Raw genomic sequence first — 24,380 nt, 5'->3', positions numbered from 1 at the left:
ATAGGTGCTTCTTCAGATCATTAAAACACTACAACACTGATACATATAAATACATGAACATATACAAAGTATCCAATGAATCTAACAATACAAATTATGTGTTTTTTAGCTGTCTTTTTAAGATTTTATTTAAGGTCACATGGTTTGTATTGCTGGATTCAGTGGATACTTTGTATATGTTCATGTATTTAAATGTATCAGTATTGTGTTTAATGATCTGAAGAAGTGCCTGTTTTCTGCTGTGGAAGCATTCATCTATTAAACGTTTTATAAACTGGTTTAGCTGTGCTTTGTTCTCAAGTTTGCTTTTTGGAATTTTCTTGTGGTTTTATCTGAGGACACTACATCCATTCTCCATTTTTTTGTGCTGATTGCTTTTTATGCCTCACTGATGCATTTTATCCTGCCATTTTTTTCCTATTACAGTGTATAACTAAAATATGAATAGGTACCTGAAAACACATTTTGTTAAGATATGATTAAAAACACATTTTTTTTTATTCAGTACTTTATTCACATGCTGTGTTGTAGAAGGAGGCTTGTACCACTGACCTTGACTGACTTAAGATAAACACTGTAATGAAAGAATTCCAGAGAGAAAGTTAAGTGGTTCTGAAAAAATTTATTTACGTTTACTGGTTCCCCAGTCCACGTAACTCTGTCTGCTTTCTAAATTATCTAAATGAGTAACATTTAATGTATAAGTGTAAAATTTTTAGAAAATAAATGTATTTCTGTTATTTATTCATTTATTGAGCACAGAAAGATCTGTTCTTGCAATCACAGTTCTTTCAGAAGCCCAACTTCAGCAAAGTTATAAACACTGACAAGAATTAATTTAGGGTGCAACAATCTTCTGACAGTATCTGGAAGTAAAGAGAATATATGGAATAAAGTTTCCTATGTGTGAACGTCAAAGTAAAGCAGAGCATATTTAATGGAACTAATTGTGTTTATTTTTTTGTCTCTTAGTTTAGAGTTTCACTTAGTAGTATTGGACTGGCTATATGAAACAGGGCTTTACCTAGAAGATGACAAAAAGTACATTCTTATCTTACTTCAAATACCTTAGGTTCAAATCTGTTTCACTTTGTCACCAGCATTGCAAAATTTCAGAGTGGGTAGAGTGGGTATTAACTTTGTATTTTATTTCTAGAAGAAACTAAAAAAAAACTACTGAGTGACTCCTGGCTCACATCTATGTTATTAGACTCAGGGGACTGGATTAGAGTGGTGATTGCAAACTCCAGTTGCACATTCCAAGTTATGTTATCCAGAGACAGACTGATAAATGCACAAATAATTGGTGTGAATTTTAGTTATGCATATAGACTTAAATCTGGCCAGATAAATATGCAAGATCCATGGGCCAAGTTATCTGTGATGGGACAGAAGAGTGCAGCAAGAGTATATAATGTTAGTAAGTGATTGCCATATAACTGCAAAATAATTAAAAATATGCTGAAAATGTGCATATCAAAGAAGAAAAAAGTACTCTGTGTGGTCAACAGCAATGTCGTAGTTAGGAATTAAAAAAAAATAATAATAGCTAACATACAAATTTAAATTTTTTACCGTTTTGTTTTTGCAAAAGTAAGATTTAACTCTCTCTGTATAAATGGTTATTTTGTAATGTATTTATGCAAAAGTTTCAAAGATATTATTAGCATATGTGAATCTGTCAGCTTTTTGAAATTCATGACAAATAACAGTGCATAAACTTGCTTAGCTGTTTTGTAGATAAAGGCTAAAGATATTCTGAGTATGTTAGCCAATGCAAATAAAAAAAAAATAGCAACAATCTGACCAGTTTATCTTTATTTCAAATATTGTTTTAGCACCTGAATCAATGTAAAGAAAACAGAATATAGCTCAGAATTAGAATGTTTCAGATTTGTAAAACCACAGCTAAGAGTCAAAATTTAAACAGAGCAGCTTTATTCATGTTGATCACTGGCATATTTTTGAAGCCAGTGCTGTAAGTTAAGCTACTGTGTTTCTCTGATAATTTTAGTTACTGGCTATATTAGCAGCTGTCAAAAATATGAAAAGAGAAGCTAGCTGTTTCTGTCCTTCACTTAATACAGATGTCTGGCTTGATGAAGCTGATTGTTACTGCATTATAAATATATATTAAGTAAAAGCATTCTCTGAGTATTCTTTCATGAGAATGTTTTAAACAGCAAAATGCCTTAGGAACATTGCATTGTAACATATTTTGTCTTTGCTTATTAATGTTTCAGATATACTTGTATAAATATGTTCGAGCCAGTTTAATGAGTAAATATCCTTACTTTTGAAGTAGCAGTTGACATACAAAATCCAGTGCTCATCTGAGGAAATGGCTTTACCAGTGAAGCAGGCATATAAGGTATAGCTGTTCCTATTAAGAAAAAAAAAGATTAGAAGATGAAATGAAAATGTAACAAGTTCTTCATTGTGCATAGCCAAGTGGCTGGACATACATGTGATTTTATATGGCATTTATATAGTAATAATTTAAATAATTGAGATAAGGAATTCCAGGGTATGGATTACCAGAAATTTAGTCAACTTTACCATACCTTATGATTAAAAATGTTCTGATAGACCCAAAAATAACTAAATTATGTACCAAATACTTGGCCAAGATCTGCGGTAACAGGATTGCTTTGGGGAAAAATACAACTTATAAATATATCCTGGAGGAAAACAGTCTGTTATCCACAGTGGTGTTCATACTGCACTGGACCATTTTTATTCACACCTCACCAAACAAAAACAGAATACAGTCATACAAGGACCCTCACCCAACATTTTTTCAACTGCCTCCAAACCCCACTCATCACCCTCGTATGACTTTCCTGGTGCAGCTCCTGGAATTTTCTCTTACACACAATTATTTTGTTTTTAAAAATGACTTTTTTTTGCAAAAGGAAGGCAGTGCCATGGGGGCTTCTTATGCCCACTCATATGCTATCATTTCTATGGCTTATTTTAAAAGTTAGTATGTTTATCCTTCAAATTTTTTTTCTCAGAATGTTATTGTTGATGAGACATATTGATGATTTAATGTTTGTGCGTAAAGGGGAAGTTAGGGAATTTGAAGTGTTTATGGAGCAACTGGGAAGGAATTCCTGTGGTTTGGAATTCACATACAGTGTGCATAGTCAAGTGATGCAGTTTCTTGACATTAAATTGTATGTAGGTGGGGTCAATAGTGTACAGTCTGGCCATACAGTAACAACACAGCGGTGAATAATTTTCTTCATGCTAGCAGCATGCATCCCCCCCCATCTTTTAAACTCATTACCCTATGGGGAATTTAAATGTATATTCAATAATACATTTGAAAAGTTGCAGGTGGAAAGTGAGTTTTGTAAGATTAGAGAAAAGTTATTAGGTAGGGGGTATTCCATGAGAGTTTTAAACAAAGCTGAGGCGAGGATTAGCGGAACCAAAAGGGTGGATGTCAAAAGTGGTTGTGAGTTGGATGGTAGAGTGGAAGGTTAGGAAGATTTGAACATGCATGGCAGGGTGTTAGACGACAGGGGAAATCAAAGTTTCTTTGTCAGCATATTTTCCCCCTTTTCTGATATAATGAAAAATTTGGTCAATAATTTGTGGCCCATTATCGGTCAGGATGAGGTATTGAGAGAGATTTTTCCCAAAAGGGTAGTTTTTCTCTTATGGTAGATTTTTGAATTTAAAAGAAATTTTAAATTCAAAGAAGGGTTGAGTTGAGAAAGTTAAAATGGAATCCTACCTTTTTGGGAGATGTACGATTTGTGCCAAAATATAAAATTTAAGTGGTGGTAGTATTAATAGTAGGAAATATAGGGCCACTGACCATTTTGATTGCCATTCTTGTGGAGTGGTGTATATCATAGGTTGTGGCTGTACAGCCACTAAGTGGTATGTGGTCAAACTAAGAGAATGGTGAAGATACGAATTTTGGAACACCTGGGAGATATTATGAATTACAATTTGGATAACCCAGTAGCCTAACATTTTCATTCAGCACATGCAGGTTCTGACAGTAGTTTTTTTCTTTAGTGTTTTAACTACACCTCAAAATGGTTGTAATAATTTTATGCACAAATTATTAGTGTTGGAAACCAAATTTATTATAAATTATAAGACTGTACAACCTAATGGTATGAACCTAGAGATAAATCTTAATATGTGAAAAATATTATGGAGTATTTTGTATTCTACATGACAATGGGCCTGATTCCAAAAGAGATGCTGTCAGTGTAATTGACTTACTTCAGTGTAAGGCCTAGTTAAAAACAAAGTTTCCACCAGGGGACAGATTCCAAGAGACCTGCTCTCGGTGTATGTAGTCATTTAAAATGAGAGCAAGTGTTTGGAAATTAGGCCCAATGTCTTTGTGGATCAGACTCTGACAACTATTATTCCTTTACAGCAAAAAATCACAGAAAAAGATTGAAAGACCATGCTGATTCTAAACCAGTCTTGATTAATGAGTTACTAGACTCACTGGTTACTAGCTTAGCTCTTGTCAGTCAAAGCCATCTTGCACAGGAGTCAACTAAAAGATATGTATGAATTTCCTTCATCTTTCTTATATTCTTTTTGCTGCCTCATGTGCTGACCATTAGCCCCCTCCCCATTAGTTCTAGCTCATCTATTCCATGTCAGTGACAGTGTGGCCATTGACTTGGGCACAAGCTGACTGCAGGTAACCATCATCCAGGCAGGCATGAAGACTATGTGGTGTCAAAGCCATCCAACAACCATCAGCCTTCTGCAGACCAGACCTTTAACAACCCTTACGCCCAGCAGCCCAAGGGACCCTCGGGGAGGGATACCATCACCATTAATCCCCTCCTGCTTAAGCCCTTGTTACTGTTATTTCTCTCAGTCTGTCAGGGCAAAGCCTAAATCTCCCAATAACTCAGGGTGCCAGGGCATTTCTATTTTTTTCAGCCCTAATCCCATCCCCATGGGCTGATGTGAGCACCCGCATCACTGCAAGGGTCTCCTAATGCCTGCACACACACCCACAGACAGGCAGACAGACAGACAGAGACTCACACACACATGTAAACACAGACGCGCGCACACACACACACACACACACACACACACACACACACACACACACACACACACATCCCTGTTAATTATATATACCAACTCCAAGGTTTTTATATCTATATATATATATATATATATATATATATATATATATAGACATATATATATATATATATATATATATATATATATATATATATATATATACACACACACACATGTATATATATATATATATATATATAGTGTGTATATATATATATATATACACACACACACACACACACACACACACACACACATATATATATATATATATATATATATATATATATATATAGTTTCACTTTGAAGAATCAACATTTCAGAACATCGAACCTCTGATAGTGGAAGACCAAGGATCAAAGTGCTGAAATATCAAACCTTGTGAATGGAGATCACAGTACAGAGCAGAATGGGAACTTTACCATTCTATTCACTGTAGTGCAATCTTGGAGTTTGCATATTTAAGTAGCAGGGGAGTTGGGAGGTTCAGGGGGGCTTACCCCCCTGCAAAAACCTGAAATAAGAAGTTTTCACGTTTTATTTATTTTTTTTGCAGGATCAATATTTCAGCATTTCTGGTCTTCCGTGATCAGAGGTTTGATGTTCTGAAATTTCAATCCTTCATACTGAATACATCTATATAATATATATATATATATATATATATATATATATATATATGTGTGTGTGTGTGTGTGTGTGTGTGTGTGTGTGTGTATATATTGGGTGATTCTGGGTTGAGTTATGCTTGGAGGACTGGTCTTTTCCCGTGCAGGACCATATTTCAACCCATTGTGGTGTTTTCATATAATTAGTGTTGATATAAATGGGCATGAGTTTATTCAACTAAAGAGATTATAATGATGTACACACATAGATTTTATACATATAGATATATAGATATAAGACTTTGAAAACAAATGGTTGAAAACTCGGATATTTGGCTAAAATCTGATTTAGCTGACTGCAACATAATTACACATAGTCCTGTATTACAGAAGGACAAGTATATAGATGTATACGAGGATGATTACCTGGCCAGTTATAAACATGGCAAGTGGTGATAACTATAGACAATCCCTGCTGGTGCAATTGCTACTTGTGCTATGGTGATGATTCATTGTCTATGGTCTTTTCTTTTGTCTACCTGGTTATGTGACGGTGGACTTTGTATATTTAAGTAAGGGTCTGTGATGATGAAGCCATCCACATGGGGGAATGCAAGAGATTTGCACACCCCACCTATGCAAAAACACTTTTTTCAGTTACTTTTAACTATGTGATATTTTGTATTAATTGCAGTTAGACAAAATGAGTTTTCTGCCATTGAGTTTCAATGGTTTGAGATTTAACCAAATTCCATTCTACCAGTTTTCATACTTTCATCACTGCCTAGGCTAGAACTGGAGCTATACATATACATGCGCACACACATACACACACATACATAAATTGTTCAATATAGATATATAGCCCTGCTGTCAATTCACAGTTTTATAGCCTTACCACCATCCTAAATTTAAGTAATATGCATGAATAGGAGCCATGAAAAGATTTTCTTTTTAGGCAGAAAAAATAACTTAGGAGGAAAACTGTTCCATTATGGGCACAGAGCATGCAATCCTTTATGTGCCTAACCACATCCCTATGCATGCAATTGCTAAGTGTTTGCTCTCTCCATGTTTTCTGCTAATACATAGTAGCATACATAGCTATAGGACCATGCCGTCTGGCTTACACTAAGAGTTGTCACAACTGTAACAAGAATGTAAAACTATCTTACAAAGGAAGGAGAGCTGTTGTCAGATGTATTCCTGTCTGGCTGATATTTCATTGTCTAAGGTGCTAACGGATTTCAGTTTGTCAGGAGCATAGATTCCTCGTAGCTATAACCTCAAATATATACGTAAGTTACTGTTGTTTCTTCATATGAATCAACTAGTCCAAAAAGTTTCTGCTTAACTTACTTTAGCGGGACAGTGGATTATCTTTTATTGTCTAGCAGCAGCACAGGTACCCCTGCAGAATCATAACAACTAGGTTTTCTCCTATACAGGGGGAAACAGATATCTTAAAGTAAGATATCATATTCATTTTTATACCCTAGTCCTCTGTTTTCAACTTAAAATAACATTCCAAAATAAACTAGGTAACTGATTCAGATATTTTTTATGCACTGATCTGCTAGTTATACTGTGCTGCAAGTGCACAATTTGATTAGATTACAAGGAGAGAAAGTGATACTGTTAATCAAACTCAGCTGTTTGGCCTTTAGGTTCTGACTCTTGTAATGGTTTTAGATATTCTGAGTTCTGCCAGCCTTAAAATGAGAGATGGTGCCAATGTTAGCATTCAAAATAATGAACCTGCAAAATGTCTGAGTAAGTCATGCATGGATTTTGGCTTTACCCCCCCCCCCAAATAAACTAACCATAGTCCATAGTCCACTTATACACAGCAGTCCCATCACTATCAAGAAATATATAATGTAGTTACTAGCTACTTGTCTCAACAGTTTCCTGCTGCCTGCTTTCTTGCTGAAATAGCTAAGTATTTTGTATGATTTCTACCTTCTTGCACTCAGACATTACACGCCAGATTCCATCACGTCACTAATTCATTTTAATAGTCCTTTAAGTAGAAGTAGAGAATGCACTTTGTACCCAGACAAATAGTTCTGCTGACTGGCTAACATATTTTCCTTGTATCCTCCTAAATAATCCTCAGACATTAAACAAGCTTTTTATTCTATTAATTTTATGCAATAACCTAAAGCAGCATTGGTCAGTTTTGGAAGCTTCTAAAAACTATTCCTTTTCAGATACCACTCACATGCATTGCCTTAAATATGCCTCCAGTCTTGGGAGTGGTCTAGTATACAGTTTAGCTATTGTTGTCACAGATTTAACTTTTGCTCAATTGCTTATACATTGCTGCTTGTATTATTAGCTTTTGGCAAAGATTTTTTTCAAAATGTCATTTTCTATATAATTCATAAGAATGGAAGGATGATGCCTTCTAATCCTTGGTCTATAGATATGACAGGTTCTAACCTGTTGACATTCTTTTATTCCAGTTCTTTCTGAGCCATAGCTCTTAAAAGAGTTGTGCATATTCCTAGTAAATATTCCAATATTTTCATACTTTAGAAATAGCAACAAGTGCACTGAAGGTTATTATTTCCTTGAACTTAAATGGCAACAAAACTCAACTGAAGAGATGTAAAGCTTCTCACACTAAATCAAGACTCTTATTAGTTACAATAATATTACAACAGGCACACCTCAGTGATACATTACACTGCAGTAAATTAAACCTGTTGGATGTACACATGCAGCTTTTTTCAGCATACCACTTTGGAACCAGGAGAGTAGTAGCAGTTGTTTTATCTATTTCTTGCTAATTCATTGTTTAGAGCTCATGCTCAGACAAAACACCATGCATCCTGGGAAGCAGGTACTCAGTGGACCCATTTTCCATGGGTGCAACACCCAGTGTTTCCACCAGGTGCCACTCAAGTGGCAAGCCTTAATCACCTCCCATCCCCAGGACGGACACGTCAACAATGACTACTTACTCCTCTGCTCTCCAACTTGTCCACTCCAGCCTCCATGCTGCTGACTGAACGCAGGTATTTAGGATTGTAGGCATAACTCCATGCCTCTTTACAAGGGTACTCTAAAAGTGTTTTGTAGGCTGCATATATAGTAGTGTTTATTCTTAAATGTGTGCACACAGGAATATTTTTGTTATGTTTTCCTGTACTATAGTAAGCTATTTTTTGTTATTCATCTGGATTGTACCTGCAAAAGTTTAACTGTGATTAGTGTACTAGTATATACACAGCAAGAGGTTCTCCGGTTCGATCCTAGGCTGGGGTACCTTCTTTGCGGAGTCTGCATGTCCTCCCTGTGGTCACGTGGGTTTCCTCTGGGTGCTCTGGTTTCCTCCCACTTCCTAAAGACATGCTGTAGGTGGATTGGATACTCTAAATTGGCCCTAGGAGTGAGTGTGTGCATGTGTGTGCCTTCCGTGGAAGGTTGGGCGCCGGGCTAGCAACTCAACACCATAAAAACTCCACTGCCAATCATGAGCGGACAGATGATCTGCTGTGGTGACCCCTAACTGGGAAAATCCAAAAGAAGAAGAAGAAGTGTACTAGTATATACATTTAAAACAAAAATAAATAAATAAATAAATAAATAAAAATAGTGTAGGGCTCAGCAATGAGGCAGCCTCATACCTCTCAAGTGTCCAGATTTTCACAAACTGTTCAGATTTTTGCCACATATTTTTGGTCTGTCCTTCATAACATTTGTGGTGCCCTGGCTCATTGAAGATTAAAGTCACTGAATAATATTAAATAAAGGCAGACATTTCAGTCTCAGACTTATATCCTTTAGAAAATATATAATAATGCAAAACCTTTATTCTAGCAACTTTTTAAGTTAATATTAAAACTCTATCCCTATTTTGGACCTTTGTCCACCCACTATTTTTGGCTTTGTCCAGATTTATTGCACTGAGATGTTGAGAGGTATGGGCAACCTTAATTCCTGTGCCTACTTTTCACTGTATAGGAGGACCACATAAGAACATGTTAAACAGATCTGAGTAGACATCTGCAGTGGTTAGCATTGTCGCCTCACAGCAAGTGGTCCTCCGGTTCGATTCTCAGCAGGGGTGCCTTCTGTGTGGAGTCCTCATGTCCTCCCTACAGTCACATGGGTTTCCTCCAGGTGCTCCAGTTTCCTCCCACATTCCAAAGACATGTAGTAGGTGGATTGGACACTCTAAATTGTATAGATGAACTACTGTGGCAGGCTAGTCACCCAGTGGTGTAAATCCTGACTCAGGATGACTGTCATTATTGAAGTGACACCCCGACCCCATGTGCAAAAATGGGAAAAAGGGGTAGAGGATGGATGGATGTTACAAGAACAATTATTGGCCCATTTTTTCATTGGCTAATATTCCACAAGGTTCCTCTTTATTAGTTAGATTAAGCACTGACTAGGGCCATTTAGAACACTTAGAACATGTAGATTAGAATAGCATTTGCCTTAACTGTAATCATCTCTGAGATTGTATTTTTATAATCCATATGACAATGTTCAGCTTTTTGTCCTAATTGTTCCCCTTTTAATATATGTTTGGTCTATTTGTCACTGCAGTACAGCAGACAATGTTGGTTACTACGTTGCTGAATAGAGACCTTCAATCCAGCACCCAAGTTCCTGTTTTGCTTATGCATAATGCATACCTGTAGAGTAGCTTCCATTTTTAAAAATTCTAAGCACAAGCATATATTCCTGGGATTCTCACTAAGTAATTAAACAGGTGGAAAACACTTGGGGATAAAGTCTTGATCAAACACACAGTGGGGCTAGAATGCCTTTCATTGGGTTTTAGATATAATTACCACTTCAGCCAATTGTGAGCAGGCCCTATTGCTTGCTCTTTCATCTATCTTCCCTGTACATTATGGCCAATAAAAACTGCATAAAACTTTTGTAGCTAATTAAACACTGGTTACCAGGAACATGTCCCACTGTAGAAAGAATTCCCAATGTAAGATAGCAATCTTTAGATCAATGAGTAGGTTTTCATCCTACTCCTATTTCCTTACTCTGAAATTTACACCATTATCTCAACTACATATACTGTGTAACTGTGGAAGGGAGTTCTTTCAAACAGATCTTTTGTTATTTTATAAACTGCAGGCCTTCATTTGTTTTCCTAATCTTTACACTGATTCTCTTCCTGTTTTTCACCACGTTTTGAAATCATTACAATTCCTTTCTTACTGTCCTCCACCTTTTAATACACCATCATCACCCATTTTTTTAATTTCTCCAAGTCTTTTGGGTTTCTATTACCATTACGGGAATGGACCCCATTCCTAAGTCAAAGTATGATTAAAGTTCATAAAATTAGTATTGTTTCAATCTTTGATGTCAGTTAGAAGTGTTCTTTGTAGCACCCACAATGTGCCCAGTAAGAACTCCTTCTGCAATTCGTATGGGATTAGATGCATTGGTAACATATCTAAATATGATTGTAGATTCTTTTTTATAAGACCCGTTGCTCCTACTACTATTGGAACTGTCTGGGTATCTTTCTTCCACATTGCTCTCATTTCTGCCTGCACATCCTGATATTTTATGACTTTGTGTGTCTCTCTGTATGCAAAACACTGTAATTACTGGGTGTGGCAATTTCAATGATCAATGCTACTTTTGTCTTCTTTTCATGGACCCTATAACTGGTTTTCTCACATCTATCTTCTGAACTGTTGGTAATGGGTGATCCCATGTAATATAAACTTCATCATTTTCTATGATGCTTTGTGGCTCATGTTTCCAGTGTTTTTCAGCCACTTCATAACCATAATGTTTGCACAATCCCCAGTGCAACAGTCTCGCCACATTATTATGCCTTTCAGTATACAGTCCTTCTGCCATTAGTATGTGACAACCAGCAACAAGGTGTGCAACTGTTTCCAATTCTGTTTTACAAACCCTACATTTGTCTGTTTCTCGAAAATATTCAATGGACTTTGTAAACCAACATGTACGTAGCCCTCTATATTGGGCTGCCAATATTAACTTTTCATCTCTTGGTTTGAATTCGACTCTCCTTAACCATTCCTGCATTCTATCCTGATCAACATGAGGTTCTTCCAAAAGTTTTCTATACTTGCAACTATATTTATGCATTTTCCACATTTCTTGTCTTCTCATCTGGTCCTTCACCTTATATTCTTTCTTTTGTTTTTTTGGCACATTCAGTTGCTGCCTGATTTTTATCTACTTCTGCTGTGATTTCCATTCCTGCTTGGCACCGATATGCTTTTGCTAGATTAAGCAGGGAAGTCATCTTAGATTTATTCTCCTCATGTTTCAAAACTTTCACTACATTTGGGTATTGTGAGGTCAGCAGATGTGTGTGCAGTCCCATGATTGCAGTTCTATACATGTAATCAATTTCAAGGAGCCCCATCCCTCCTTCAGAACGGGGAATATATAATCTTGGTATGCACTGATTTTTATAAGTCATTTGCGGAGTGTGAAGCATCCTTCTTGTTTTCTAGTCTAATCTATCCAACACATTTTGGGACTAGTCAATCACTCCAAAATTGTAAGTTAGGACAGGAAGAGCAAATTGGTTTATAGCTTGAATTTTGTTCCTAAATGTCAACACTGTTTTTAAGATTAATTTAAGTCTTCTATAGTATTCCTTACTAAGTTTTAATTGTATTTGTTCATGTTTTATTGTTAATCCTTCATCAATTCCCAAAATTTATACACTCCCTTTTGCTCAAGTTCTTTTACTTATTTATTTATTTATTTACATTTGTTTACCAGGAAATTCCAACTGGACACAGGTCCTTTTTCAGCAGAGGCCTGGGAAGAAAAGCTCCACAGAACAATAAGTGAGCAGCAGAGTACATGAACAACTGAATTTACATACAATAGTAAATAATACATACTGCAGCAAACAGTAGCTATACACACAATATGAAATATAGTAATGAACAGAAATACCAATATCTAGCTTGAGGCTAGGAATAAAGGTAGGATGTATATACAGATAGAACTAAGCTCAAACGGATACTGTTCTAAACTCATATACCTAAATCTTATATACAAATATTGCACTAAACTCAAACAGTTATAAAGCAGATGCTCCACATGAAAGTGGAACAAGCTAGAAGGGCTAATGGCATGGAAGGGGAAGATAGAGGAATAAGAGAGGAGACTGAGGGGGTAGTATACGTGGTAGTGAGAGGAAGCTAGGTGTAAGGGCTATGTATTTGGAGTTGAGATGAAGTGAGGTAGTTAAGCATGTTATAACAGGTCTGAGAGATTGAGTGAGGAGGGAAGGGGAGGGTAAAGGGTGAGCCAGAGCCTGCAGAGAAAGGAATGCAATGATCAGACGGTGTGAGGTAGAGTGGCTAGGGTGGGGAGAGGAAGGGGAGGTAAAAAGGAGGGTTACTAGTCGGGATTGGTGCATGGGCATAACCAGAGACTTTTTAATGGAGTTTTTTTATATCACATTCTTGTTCCAAACTGATGTTTTCTTGGTGCTGCAGTTTTTCTGCTTTAAAGGTTGCTTTTTCACATTTATCAAGACAAAATGACATTCTTATATCATCTGAAAAAGTTTTGACAACTTGCAGTTGTGCTTTCAGTTCCTCATCTGATGAGCTATATAATTTTAAATCATCAACAAAGCGAAGATGGGAAATCTTTGTACATTGTTGTTTTCGAGGAGCCAAATAATAGCCATGGCCTAAGCTGTTAAGTAGACAGCTTAATGGGTTAAGGGCAAGACAGAATAGCAGCGGTGACAAAGAGTCACCCTGGAATATCCCCCTTTTAATTTTTATCCCTGGGATAATAACTTGTCCTTTATCATGGCTTAATTGCAAAGAGGTCTGCCACTGTTTCATGGTCACTGTAATGTAGTCGATCAGTATAGGGTGTATCTTATACATTTTTAAGCACTCTTTTATCCATGAATGTGGGATATTATCAAATGCTTTTTTTGTAGTCAATCCAGGCCGTACTTAGATTCTTCTCCTTCTTGCAGTTCTCTACTATGACTTTATTTAACAACAAATGATCCTTTGTTCCATATAACTTTCTTTTATTGCCCTTTTGTTCTATTGCCATAATTGAGTTTTGTTATAAATGACTATAAACTCTGTCAGCATCAATTCCAGTATATAGTTTATATGTTGTCGGAAGGCAAGTTATTGGTCTATAATTTTAGGGTAGCTTGCAGGTTCACTCTTATGTAGGAGCATTGCTTTTCCTGTTTTTAGCCAGGTTGGTGTCTGTTCGGGGTGCACATATAAATACTTCTTATTCATGCTAAGTAAAAATGCTGGGAAACCACTCTACTGGCAACAAGAACTATTTTATTAAGCATTTTCGTCTCTCCAAATAAGGAGACTTCCTCAGATAAAAAATACATTCAAACACACAAGTTTATATAACTATATCATCAGTCAGGTGATACAAAAACCCACCTCCATTTAAAACATCCCTTGTCACATAAAATATTTACACAAATAAATTCACTGTATTTTTTTAAAAATCAAATGACATCAGACAATAAGAACCAAAGTTATTAATTGTAAATCCATAAAAAATTGTTATACTATATGTGTGGTTTTAACCACATAAACAAAAGCAATACTTCAATAATTGCCTACAATAAAATAAGAACTAAATACTAAACAGTTCAACAAGTTCTTTTACAAGTATATAAAATTTGTTGCTTATTGCTTACTTCCTAACTTTTATTAAATTGTTTTATTTTGTTCATAGGTTCATAGGTAGGTACTAGGCTATCGGCCCAAGGGCCTACATAAGCCTAGCCAACAAGGTTCCCTGGCTTACGCCACCCAAGAAAGTTATTTTCCTGTGCCACTGTCGAGCAGAGACACAGAAGTGATCCCCGGGGTGTATTTCCTATTTCCCATCCACCCATCAAGATTTTTCTTGAAGATTACTAATGAAGAACTTTGCTTGACATAGATGGGTAGCCAGTTCCAGAGTGTGGGAAGTCTCTGGGACAGGAATCTATCCCTCCAGCATGTCCTGTTTATTGTGGTGACAAGGTTTAGGTCCCTAGAGCATGTAGCTCGGAGGGATTGGGATTTCTTTAGGTGTAGCATGTCCAACAGCTCTGGGATTGACATAGCTTTATATGTTAGGCAGAAATCACTTCAGAGTAGGCAATATGCTACAGAGTAAAGCTGGTGTTTTTTGAGGTGGTCAGTGCAGGGCATTTGTTTGAGGCCAGTAATCCTCTTTGTGAGGTACTTCTGTGGCCTTTCCAGCTGCTGCAGATGTCTTGTGAGGTACATTCCAAAAGGGGCATTGTACTCTATAATGGGTCTAATGAGTGTCGAGTAGAGGGGAACAATGACCTCTTTTTTCCTGGATGAGAACTCTTTTATGATGAGGTGTGCCACGTAGAAGGACTTCCTGACTACTGTGGCAATGTGACTATCAAAGGAGAGACTACTGTCCACCTGGGTCCCAAGGTCTCTTATCATGCATTTGGTGTTAAGTAGATTGCTGCCTATGTGGTAGTTCATGGGTACAGAGTTTTTACCAAAGGGGATGACACTGCACTTTTTGGTATTGAGCTTGAGGCCATGGCTCTGACACCAGGCATCTGTCTCACGAGGCCCTTCTGTAGGATGTCCACATCATTTGGGGACTTGACTATGGCTCCTAGTTTGCAGTCATCTGCAAACTTCATTAGCCAGAGACCTTCTGTGTTAGCCTGTACTTCAGAGAAGTAGATACCAAACAGGAGAGGTCCCAGGACGGAACCCTATGGTACTCCACTTGTCACCGCTTTGAGGTCAGATTCGGAGTCTGCAATTTTTACAGTGTGGTTTCTGTCAGTGAGCCAGTTGGCAACCCATCTTGTGATGTAGGGATTTATACCTAGTTTAGTGAATTTAGCTATAATTCCAGAATGGGGGATGGTGTCAAAAGCCTTGGAGAGGTCAGGATAGGCTGTGTGAACCACCTTACCTTCATCTACGGCTTTGGCGACTGCCTCAGAGAAGTTGATCAGGTTCAGGAGGCATGATCTGCCTTTCACAAACCCGAACTGGGTGGGATCCAGAGTTTGGAGGTTACCAATGTCTTTGTTTATGAGTTCCATGATAATACGTTCCATGGTCTTGCAGACCAGGCTCGTCAGGCTAATAGGTCGATAGTTCCCAGGATAAGTGGTGGCTCCCCCTTTGTGGAGTGGGATAACTGTTGCTGTGCACCATTCAGTGGGCACAAAGCCTGATGTGAGGCTATTATTGAACATGGTGCTTAAGTGGGGAGCCAGTTCATTCTGAAGTTTGTGTAAAATGCAGCCTGGGATGTTGTCCAGTCCCATAGATGCTGTATTTTTGGCTTTAGAGAGAGCAGCTTTTACCTGCGTAGTTGTGATTACAGGGACTTTGCATTCTTCCTGTATAGATATGGGCCCTTTAGGGGGTGAGAGGGGGGGTAAAGTTAGCACTGAACCTATCTGCCAGGATGTTGGCAATATCAGTTGGTTCTGTAATTTTCTTGCCTTTGTGCTGTAACTCAGTGCAGATCTGGGTGTTGCCATCAAGGTTCTTGACATAGCTATAGAATGCTTTGTGGTTGTCCTTGGAATTAGTGGTGATTTTGTTTTCGTAGCTAGCTTTGGAGGATCTTATAAGGGATCTCAGCTTCTTACTGAGGCTGACCAGGGAGCTACTTCACTCATGGTATTTTACTTTCTTTTGCAACAGTTTCTTCCTTCTGTTGTACAGTTTGTTTATGGCAGGGGACCACAAGATTGGCTTCCTTTTTTTGGAGGATAGCGTCTTGGTTCTTTTTGGGATAGCACGATCCATGCACTCGTGTAAGTGCTTATAGAGTGCATTTGTGTAGGACTCAGCAGTTGCAACTGTATTGTCCATCTGCATGGGTGTCATGAAGTTCACCACTTCTGTCTTAAGAAGCATGAAGTTGGCTTTGGAGAACTTTTTGACTGTGATTTCCTTAATCGGGGGTGGGGCGGGATGTGGATATCAAGGGTGATTAGCTTATAGTCGGATCAGACCAACGAGGAGTTGACTTCAGATGTGGAACACTGGTCACTCATGTTGGTAATGACTAGGTCTAGGATATTGTTGCCCCTGGTGGGGGTGTGGATAAGTTGATCCAGGGCATTGGAGTTTATGAATTTCAGAAAGCGTTGAGCTAAGGAGTTGGTACATGAGTAGTTTTCCCAGTTAATGGTGGGGTAGTTGAAGTTGCCCATTATTAGGGTGTTTGGTTGAACCCTAATATTTTCCAGTACATCAAGAAAAGAGGAGTGGGAATCCTGGGGCATGGTGGGGGATCTGTAGCAATCTACAATTTGGGTTGAAGTTTTGCCCAGAGTTAGTTGCACTTGGATAACCTCGGATGCATTATGCTGAGCAACTAGCCTGGAGGTGTGGATATCCTTAATGAATGTGGACACACCTCTGCCTTTGGTGTTTCAGTCCAGGTTACATGGTCGAAAAGTGTGGTATGAGTTATTGCCTGGTAGTGCAGGGGTGCTCCCTGGAGCCTTGAACCAGGTCTCAGTCACTGTACAGATATCGATGTTCTCCATTTTAAGGAGTGCCTCGAGTGAGTGCATTTTGAGATGTAGACTTCTAGCATTGAGTAGCATTACCCTCAGTTTCTGCTTGCCTGTTCCTGTTATGGTGGTGAATTTGTTATTTGAACCTTGCCTAAAAAAGGCACTATAGGGGCAGCAAGAGACTTAGCCAGTATCCGGCATTCCAGGGGTGACAGGTGCAGGCCATCTGTGGCAAAGCATTGTGGTCTGCCGACAATGTCATCCCAAGCAGACAGATACTGGATCCCTTTAGAATGACACCAGAAACTTAGCCAATTGTTGAAGTCAATCATTTTGTCCTTGTACTGCGGTATTATTCTGGGCGATGGCAGAATGCTACTCAGGGCTAGGGTCATACCTGCCTGGGATACAAGATTAGAGAGCACTTCCATGCCTCTTTTCATGTAGTCCAGGGAGGTAAGTCTCAGGCCATTCACACCAACATGGACAATGACAGAGTCATATTTGTACTTGTTGTGGAGTGATCTGAGTGTGTGGGTTATGTGGTGGATCCTGGCACCCAACAGGCAGATGACAGTAACCTTCTCCTTATTTAGCCTGGTGAGTGGGACATCAGTGTGCCTGACTATAGAGTCACCTATGACTAGTGTGTTGGGTACATTGTTTTGCCTTATTGGCTGTAGTTGAGTGACACACTGAGTCTGTGGGCTGTGTCATTTGGATTGTGTTGGGGGATGGAGGTTGCTTGCGTTTCTGCTTTGGAGGTCTCTGTTGCTTAGACAGATTATTATTGAGAGCCTCCGCAAATGTTTTTGTGTTACTATGTGTGGATTTTGGTGGTGTAGATTTAGTGAGACTATATGATGAGTGTGGTGTGGTGCAAATATTTACCGTCTCCTCATGACTGTCAAGTTCAGTCTTGGTTGGAGAGAGCTTTACCTACAGTTTGGCTAGATAAGTGCATCTCTCACAGGTTGTATTGCTGGGTGGTAGGAGGAGAAGGTTGTCTGTGTACATGAGGCAATTTCTACATTGCATCAAGATGCCCAGATTCATCAGATAGGAGAGAACACTGGGAGCTGACCCTTGGACATGCCTGAATAAAAAACTATTTTCCTCTAGATAAGTGAGGAAAGTGAGTACAAGAGCTGTTTTTCTCTAAGCAAGTGAGAAAAGTAAGTACAAAAACAGTTTTCCTCTAGGTAATGCGGCAGATTGAGTGCTATAGTAATTAGTAGCTTATTTAGTGCTTACAACTTCTGAACAAGTGCTGAGCACGAATAAGCAAGAATCTGTATCTGCACTAGATGAGTTACAGGACAGAAACAAGTGCAAATGCAGGCTTTCAAATCAGAAAGTTGAGAGAGATGGAAGAGATTGCCCAAACGGCCAATAACTACAATTTCTGGGCCAGAACCACTCCTTATGTGGAAGACAGATTACCTAGTGCTTACCACTCCCACTATTCTATTTAATAGACGTGTTGGTACACAGTGTATGAGGCTGTTAACTGACCTAAACCACCCCCACTCCTATCTTTCAAATTTTTCCATTTCAAGATGCACAAGATAGAAAAAACTTCATTCAATCGTGGGAAGTGGCAAGTGTCCGTACGCAACTGCCACCTCAGTTCAAGTCTTTCTAATAATAATGATTCAGGGCCACCACTGCCATCCAAGTTAACACAATCAATGGCCCTGAATTTGAAATTATGGTCAGGATATGTCTCCACATGTCTAGCTAAGGCACTTTCCTTTTTTGATTTACTAATGTAATACAAATGTTCATATACTCTTTCTCTTAGCTTTCAGTCCATTTTCCCAATATAGAAAGCTGGACATTGCTGACGCTGTGCCATGTGCACTACTGCTTTACTCTGGCAGTTAAACTAAAATTGGGCCACATATTTCTGCCTCGTCAAAGTGAAGCATTGATCTAAAGCCATGTGTTTACAATAATTACACATGCTGCATTTAAACATGCCTGTTCGTGTAGAAGGGGCCCTTTACTTTCTGTTGTAATATATTTTTCAAATTCTGCTCACGTTAAAAAACTTTTCTTGGTGTTTCCTAAAAATCTTGCCTAAGTGCACTATCGTTCAAAAAAGAAAAGTGCCTTAGCTAGACATGTGGAGACATAACTGTAATCATTTTCTCTCAACATTTAAACAGAATAGGTTGCACACACAAAAAGCATTTGTTAAGCTTTCACTTTGTTTTGTAATTAAGCAGGTCACCATATTGGTCAGCCATAGGGCTCTTTGTTTCTACTTGAGTGGTTGCCTCCTTCCCCTGTAACTGAAGTAAATTGACTCTTACATTAAGAGCTGTAATATTTACCTTATAGCTTTAGGACACCTTAGGAAACCTTGTAAACTGCAATAGCCCCACTACATTTGCCCTCGCTACGCTCAGGCTCTCTTCACTCCCCTCCCTGCCCCTAATTTCCTCCTGCCCTCAGTACCTCTAAATGTATAGTACTATAGCCACTCTCCCACTTTCTAGATCCTATCTGCTTTCATCTGGGATAATTCCACCCACCCCCATTCTACTACCTACATTTTAATAGCACCTATTAGCTTTCATCTGGCATTCTCCCATCCCCCTTCCAGTACCTTTACCTCACCACTCTATCTTCTGATGTTGTATCACCAGATAAAACAGTTCCTTAACTCACTAGCTGAATCACAGATAATGATATACTCCTCTTTACTACCCCTCTTGTTCACACCATACCTCCTTACCTTGTATGAAAACCAGTTTCTCATGGGATTTCAGGACCCAAAAGGCCATACTATCACCCCAGCTGTAAATCCTTCCACCTTCAACCATACTTACAGTACCAGATCCTATCCAACATCTTGTTCAGTCTATCAACATCTCAACCCTAGGCACATTAGCTCTAGATCCAAACACTACCACAAACTAATAAACAAATTTCTGAAGTTCATCACCAAGTATAGACTCAACCTAATACTTGGTGGTGATATTCACCCCAACCCTGGCCCACTCACTTCAGATACACATACCCCCTCTACTTGCAATCTAAGCTACAAACCTACAATTAATAGGCCAACTAACTCTCTCCTAGTCTGTCATCTCAATATTAGAAGCATTAATAACAAGGTACATGAATTGCATGCACTTCTGGATGCCCACTCTCCTGAGATTCTCTGTTTATCTGAAACCTGGTTAAAACCTAACACTAAAGACAATGAAGTGTTACCACCTGGGTACAACATACACAGGCTGGATCATGCTTCGAGGAAGGGGGGGGGGGTAGCTGCACTCTATAAATCTGAGTTGAATGTCACCATAGATGTAATACAACCTCCTCAGATTAATAACTCAGAGATTCTTGCCACCAAATTGCAACTTAATAAAAATAAATGCATTAATATCATCTGTATGTACATTCCTCCAGGTAACAATATATTTACATTTGAAGATATCCTGCACTGACTGTCATGTCACTACCCCCAAGAAACCCTACTACTTGGAGACTTTAACATAGACTGGTGCACCTGTTCCTCAGAATCCCCAACCACCCATATTAACCTGCATGCATTTACACAAATCATATCCACCCCTACCAGGATAGGTAAACCCAACCAAAAAGAAAGTATACTTGACTGGGTACTCATAAACAATCACCCCCAACTGTACACCTCTAGTACCCTCCTTAATGGCCTAAGCGATCACTTTCTCACATATGTAATTAAGCACAAAACCATTAATTCCCAACAACCCTTACTCAGAAAGGTTAGAAACAATAAAAACTTTGACCCTGCCAAATTCCAGCAAGAACTAAACTCATGTAATTGGTCTATTCTAAAACACCTCCCCTTAGAGGAAGCAGTAGCATACTTTAACAACAAATTCCTTGAGATCCTTGATTTGCATGCACCTGTTCTTTCAAAGAGAACCAAGGCAAAAACTGCACCATGGCTTTCTATAGAGTCTAAACTCAAAATTACCCTTAGAAACAAAGCATGGGCTTTATGGTGTTCTTCTAAAGACCCTCAAGATCACATTAAATACAGGCAATCCAGGAACAAAACCAAAAAATCAATTTTACAAGACAAAAAACAATACTACTGTAATTTACAGACAGTAAATCAAAATAACCCTCAGAAGTTTTGGGCAGTTTTAAATAATCTACTACATCCTGGACAAACTTCAACCCCAATCCCTGCTACTACTATTGATAAAACCCCTGAAGATGTTTCTGATAGTTTTAACCAATTCTTTGCTGAGACAATTCAAGCCCTAGCTAGCCAACTACCTCCTAGCTCCCCTGGTCCTGAAAGTAGCACCCCTAGAAACCTACTTGCGTTCAGCTACCAACCAGTCGCCACTTCACTTATCCGTACCTTGATCAAAAAATTAAAACCCAAAACACTTCCTGCTGATCATCTCCCTGCTGAGTACCTACAAAAATCAGCTGATGCTTACCCCGTCTCAATACTAATCAATCGAACCATAGTAGAAGCTAAAATTCCCACCATCTGGAAAATATCCTATGTAATCCCACTTCACAAAGGAGGCAGCTCTACTGAATTCTCCAATTATAGGCCAATAGCTATACTCTCTCCACTTGCAAAGATTATGGAAAAATGTATTCATAGACAACTCATGCACCACCTAATCCAAAATCGCCTTTTGGCAGACACTCAGCATGGCTTCCATCCTCATCACAGCACTACTTCAGCCCTCCTAGCCTTTACCAACACCATAAACCATAATCACAACAATAATTATATATCCTCAGCCCTCTTTTTGGATCTTTCCAAGGTATTCGATATGGTTGATCACCAACTTTAATTCCACACCCTGAAAACATTCTGTCTAGATACTGGAGCCCTCCAATGGTTTCAGTCCTACCTGAATGGTCGACAGCAGGCTGTCCTCTGGCAGAACAAACTCTCTAACCTTCTACCTAACACCCTTGGAGTACCACAAGGCTCTATACTAGGACCCTTGCTGTTCTCCATCTTCATTAACAACCTTTATACTGTCATCCCAAAAGTCAGCTGTATCCAATATGCTGATGACTCTAGTCTGATTTGCTCAGCCACATCTCCAGTAGAGTTATGGTCAGCTACCCAGACCACCTTTAATACAATAGAAAACTGGCTTTCTGAACATTGTCTGATCCTAAATCCCAAAAACACTAAAATGCTGTTATTTTCACCAACACGTAGGTCTACCACTTTCACCTTTAACATAAAATCAAATGATGGCACAATAATCTCCCCTGACCCATCTACAAAACTATTAGGTGTCATCATAGACAATAATCTAAAATTTGACCTACATGTTAACCAAACTATCAAAACCATCAATAAAAAACTAGGGTCACTTTACAGAATAAAAGCTTTCCTAACCCCTCCAGCTAAAATTGCCATAGCTCGCTCTCACCTTCTTTCAACCCTTCTGTATGCATCCCTCTACTCGAATTTAAACAAGACTGTCCTTAACAAACTCTCAATTTGCTACAACCACATTGCCAGGTTTGCCACTGGACTGCCTTTTAGGACACATCATTGCATCAATCTAAATCAGCTTGGTTGGCTTGAACTACCCAGCCTAATCCAGTATAACCAACTGATTATGGCCTATAAAATCCTCTATAATCTGGACAATACTCCTGCACTTAAAAATATTATCACCCCCTATAACAATCCTAGACCGCTTCGATCCTCTAACAAACTACTAATTCAGACTAGCAAAATTAATAACACAGCCGGTGATTCTCTCTTTGCAAACTCTGTAAGTAGATCCTGGAACTCTCTTCCAGCTGATATTACCTTACTTTCCACCTTAGGTCAATTTAAAACTAGACTCAAACAACATTTGTCACTTAACTGGCTATGTCAATGTATCAAGCCTGGCTAACTCTCTCTAGGATGTGTAAAAATCTGTTAACCAGTTTACTGTGTAATTTAATTTAATCCTGACTTGTGCTCAGGATTAACTGTAACCTGTGGAACTTGTTTAACTTGCTTACTTATGTAATCTCTGTAAATAGTCTGTTTGTAATATGTAATGCTGGTATTATGTAATGCTGTATCTGCTTACCCTTGGAGCTTTTCTCCCCGGGCCTCCGCTGAAAATGGACATGCATCCAGTCGGACTATCCCGGTCAACAAATGTAAAATAAAATAAAAAATAAATAAAAATATCCTGACCATAATTTCAAATTCAGGGCTATTGATTGTGTTAACTTGGATGGCAGGGGTCGCCCTGAATCAATATTATTAGAAAGGCTTGAACTGAGGTGGCAATTGCGTATGGACACTTGCCACTTCCCAGGATTGAATGAAGTTTTTTCCATCTTGTGCATCTTGAAATTGAAAACTCTTGAAAGATAGGAGTGGGGGTGGTTTAGGTCAGTTAACAACCTCATACACTGGGTACCAACACATCTATTAAATAGAACAAAATAAAAGAATTTAATAAAAGTTAGGAAGTAAGCAATAAGCAACAAATGTTATATACTTGTAAACAAACTTGTTGAACTCTTTAGTATTTCGTTCTTATTTTATTGTGGGCAATTATTGAAGTATTGCTTTTGTTTGTGTGGTTAAAACCACACATATAGTATAACAATTTTTTATGGATTTACAATTAATAACTTGGTTCTTATTGTCTGATGTCATTTGATCTTTAAAAAAATACAGTTAATTTATTTGTGTAAATATTTTATTTGACAAGAGATGTTTTAAATGGATGCAGGTTTTTGTATCACCTGACTGATGACATAGTTATATAAACTGTGTTTTTGAATGTATTTTTTTTATCTGAGGAAGTCTCCCTATTTGGAGAGATGAAAAGTGCTTAATAAAATAGTTCTTGTTGCCAATTTTTACTTAGTTTGTGTAAAAGCGGCTTTTTAGTATAGTTCTTATTCATGGCTAAATCTTCCTGCAAAGATGTTAATACTTTTAACCAGAAGTCAAGTATTGCATCTGGGCCTGGGGTTTTCCAATTAGAGACTTTCCTTAACTTTGTTTCAATCTCTCTGGCTGTTACTTCATCCTATTTCATACCCTGTACCTTTAAACGTCTTATTCTTTCTTTTACTTCTTCTATCCATTTAGCATCTTTGTTATGCTCCAGAGGATTTTCACAAATATGTCTCCAAAATATATCTATCTC

General features: G+C 38.3%; 1 protein-coding gene across 2 annotated transcripts in view; it reads right to left on the bottom strand.

Annotated features, from left to right (window-relative positions):
- Positions 1-24,380, bottom strand: part of RBM20 (RNA binding motif protein 20) — a 1,470,922-nt gene that overhangs the window by 380,381 nt on the left and 1,066,161 nt on the right. For both annotated transcript variants that reach the window (XM_044055714.1, XM_044055715.1), the window contains exon 6: positions 2,295-2,383. In XM_044055714.1, coding sequence (XP_043911649.1) covers positions 2,295-2,383 — 89 coding nt within the window. The remainder of the gene's footprint in view (positions 1-2,294; positions 2,384-24,380) is intronic.

This window comes from Protopterus annectens, chromosome 14.part0 (assembly GCF_019279795.1).
Source record: "Protopterus annectens isolate FY-2018-M chromosome 14.part0, PAN1.0, whole genome shotgun sequence".
Lineage (NCBI taxonomy): Eukaryota > Metazoa > Chordata > Ceratodontiformes > Protopteridae > Protopterus > Protopterus annectens.
This window is presented reverse-complemented; position numbering and strand designations above follow the sequence as displayed.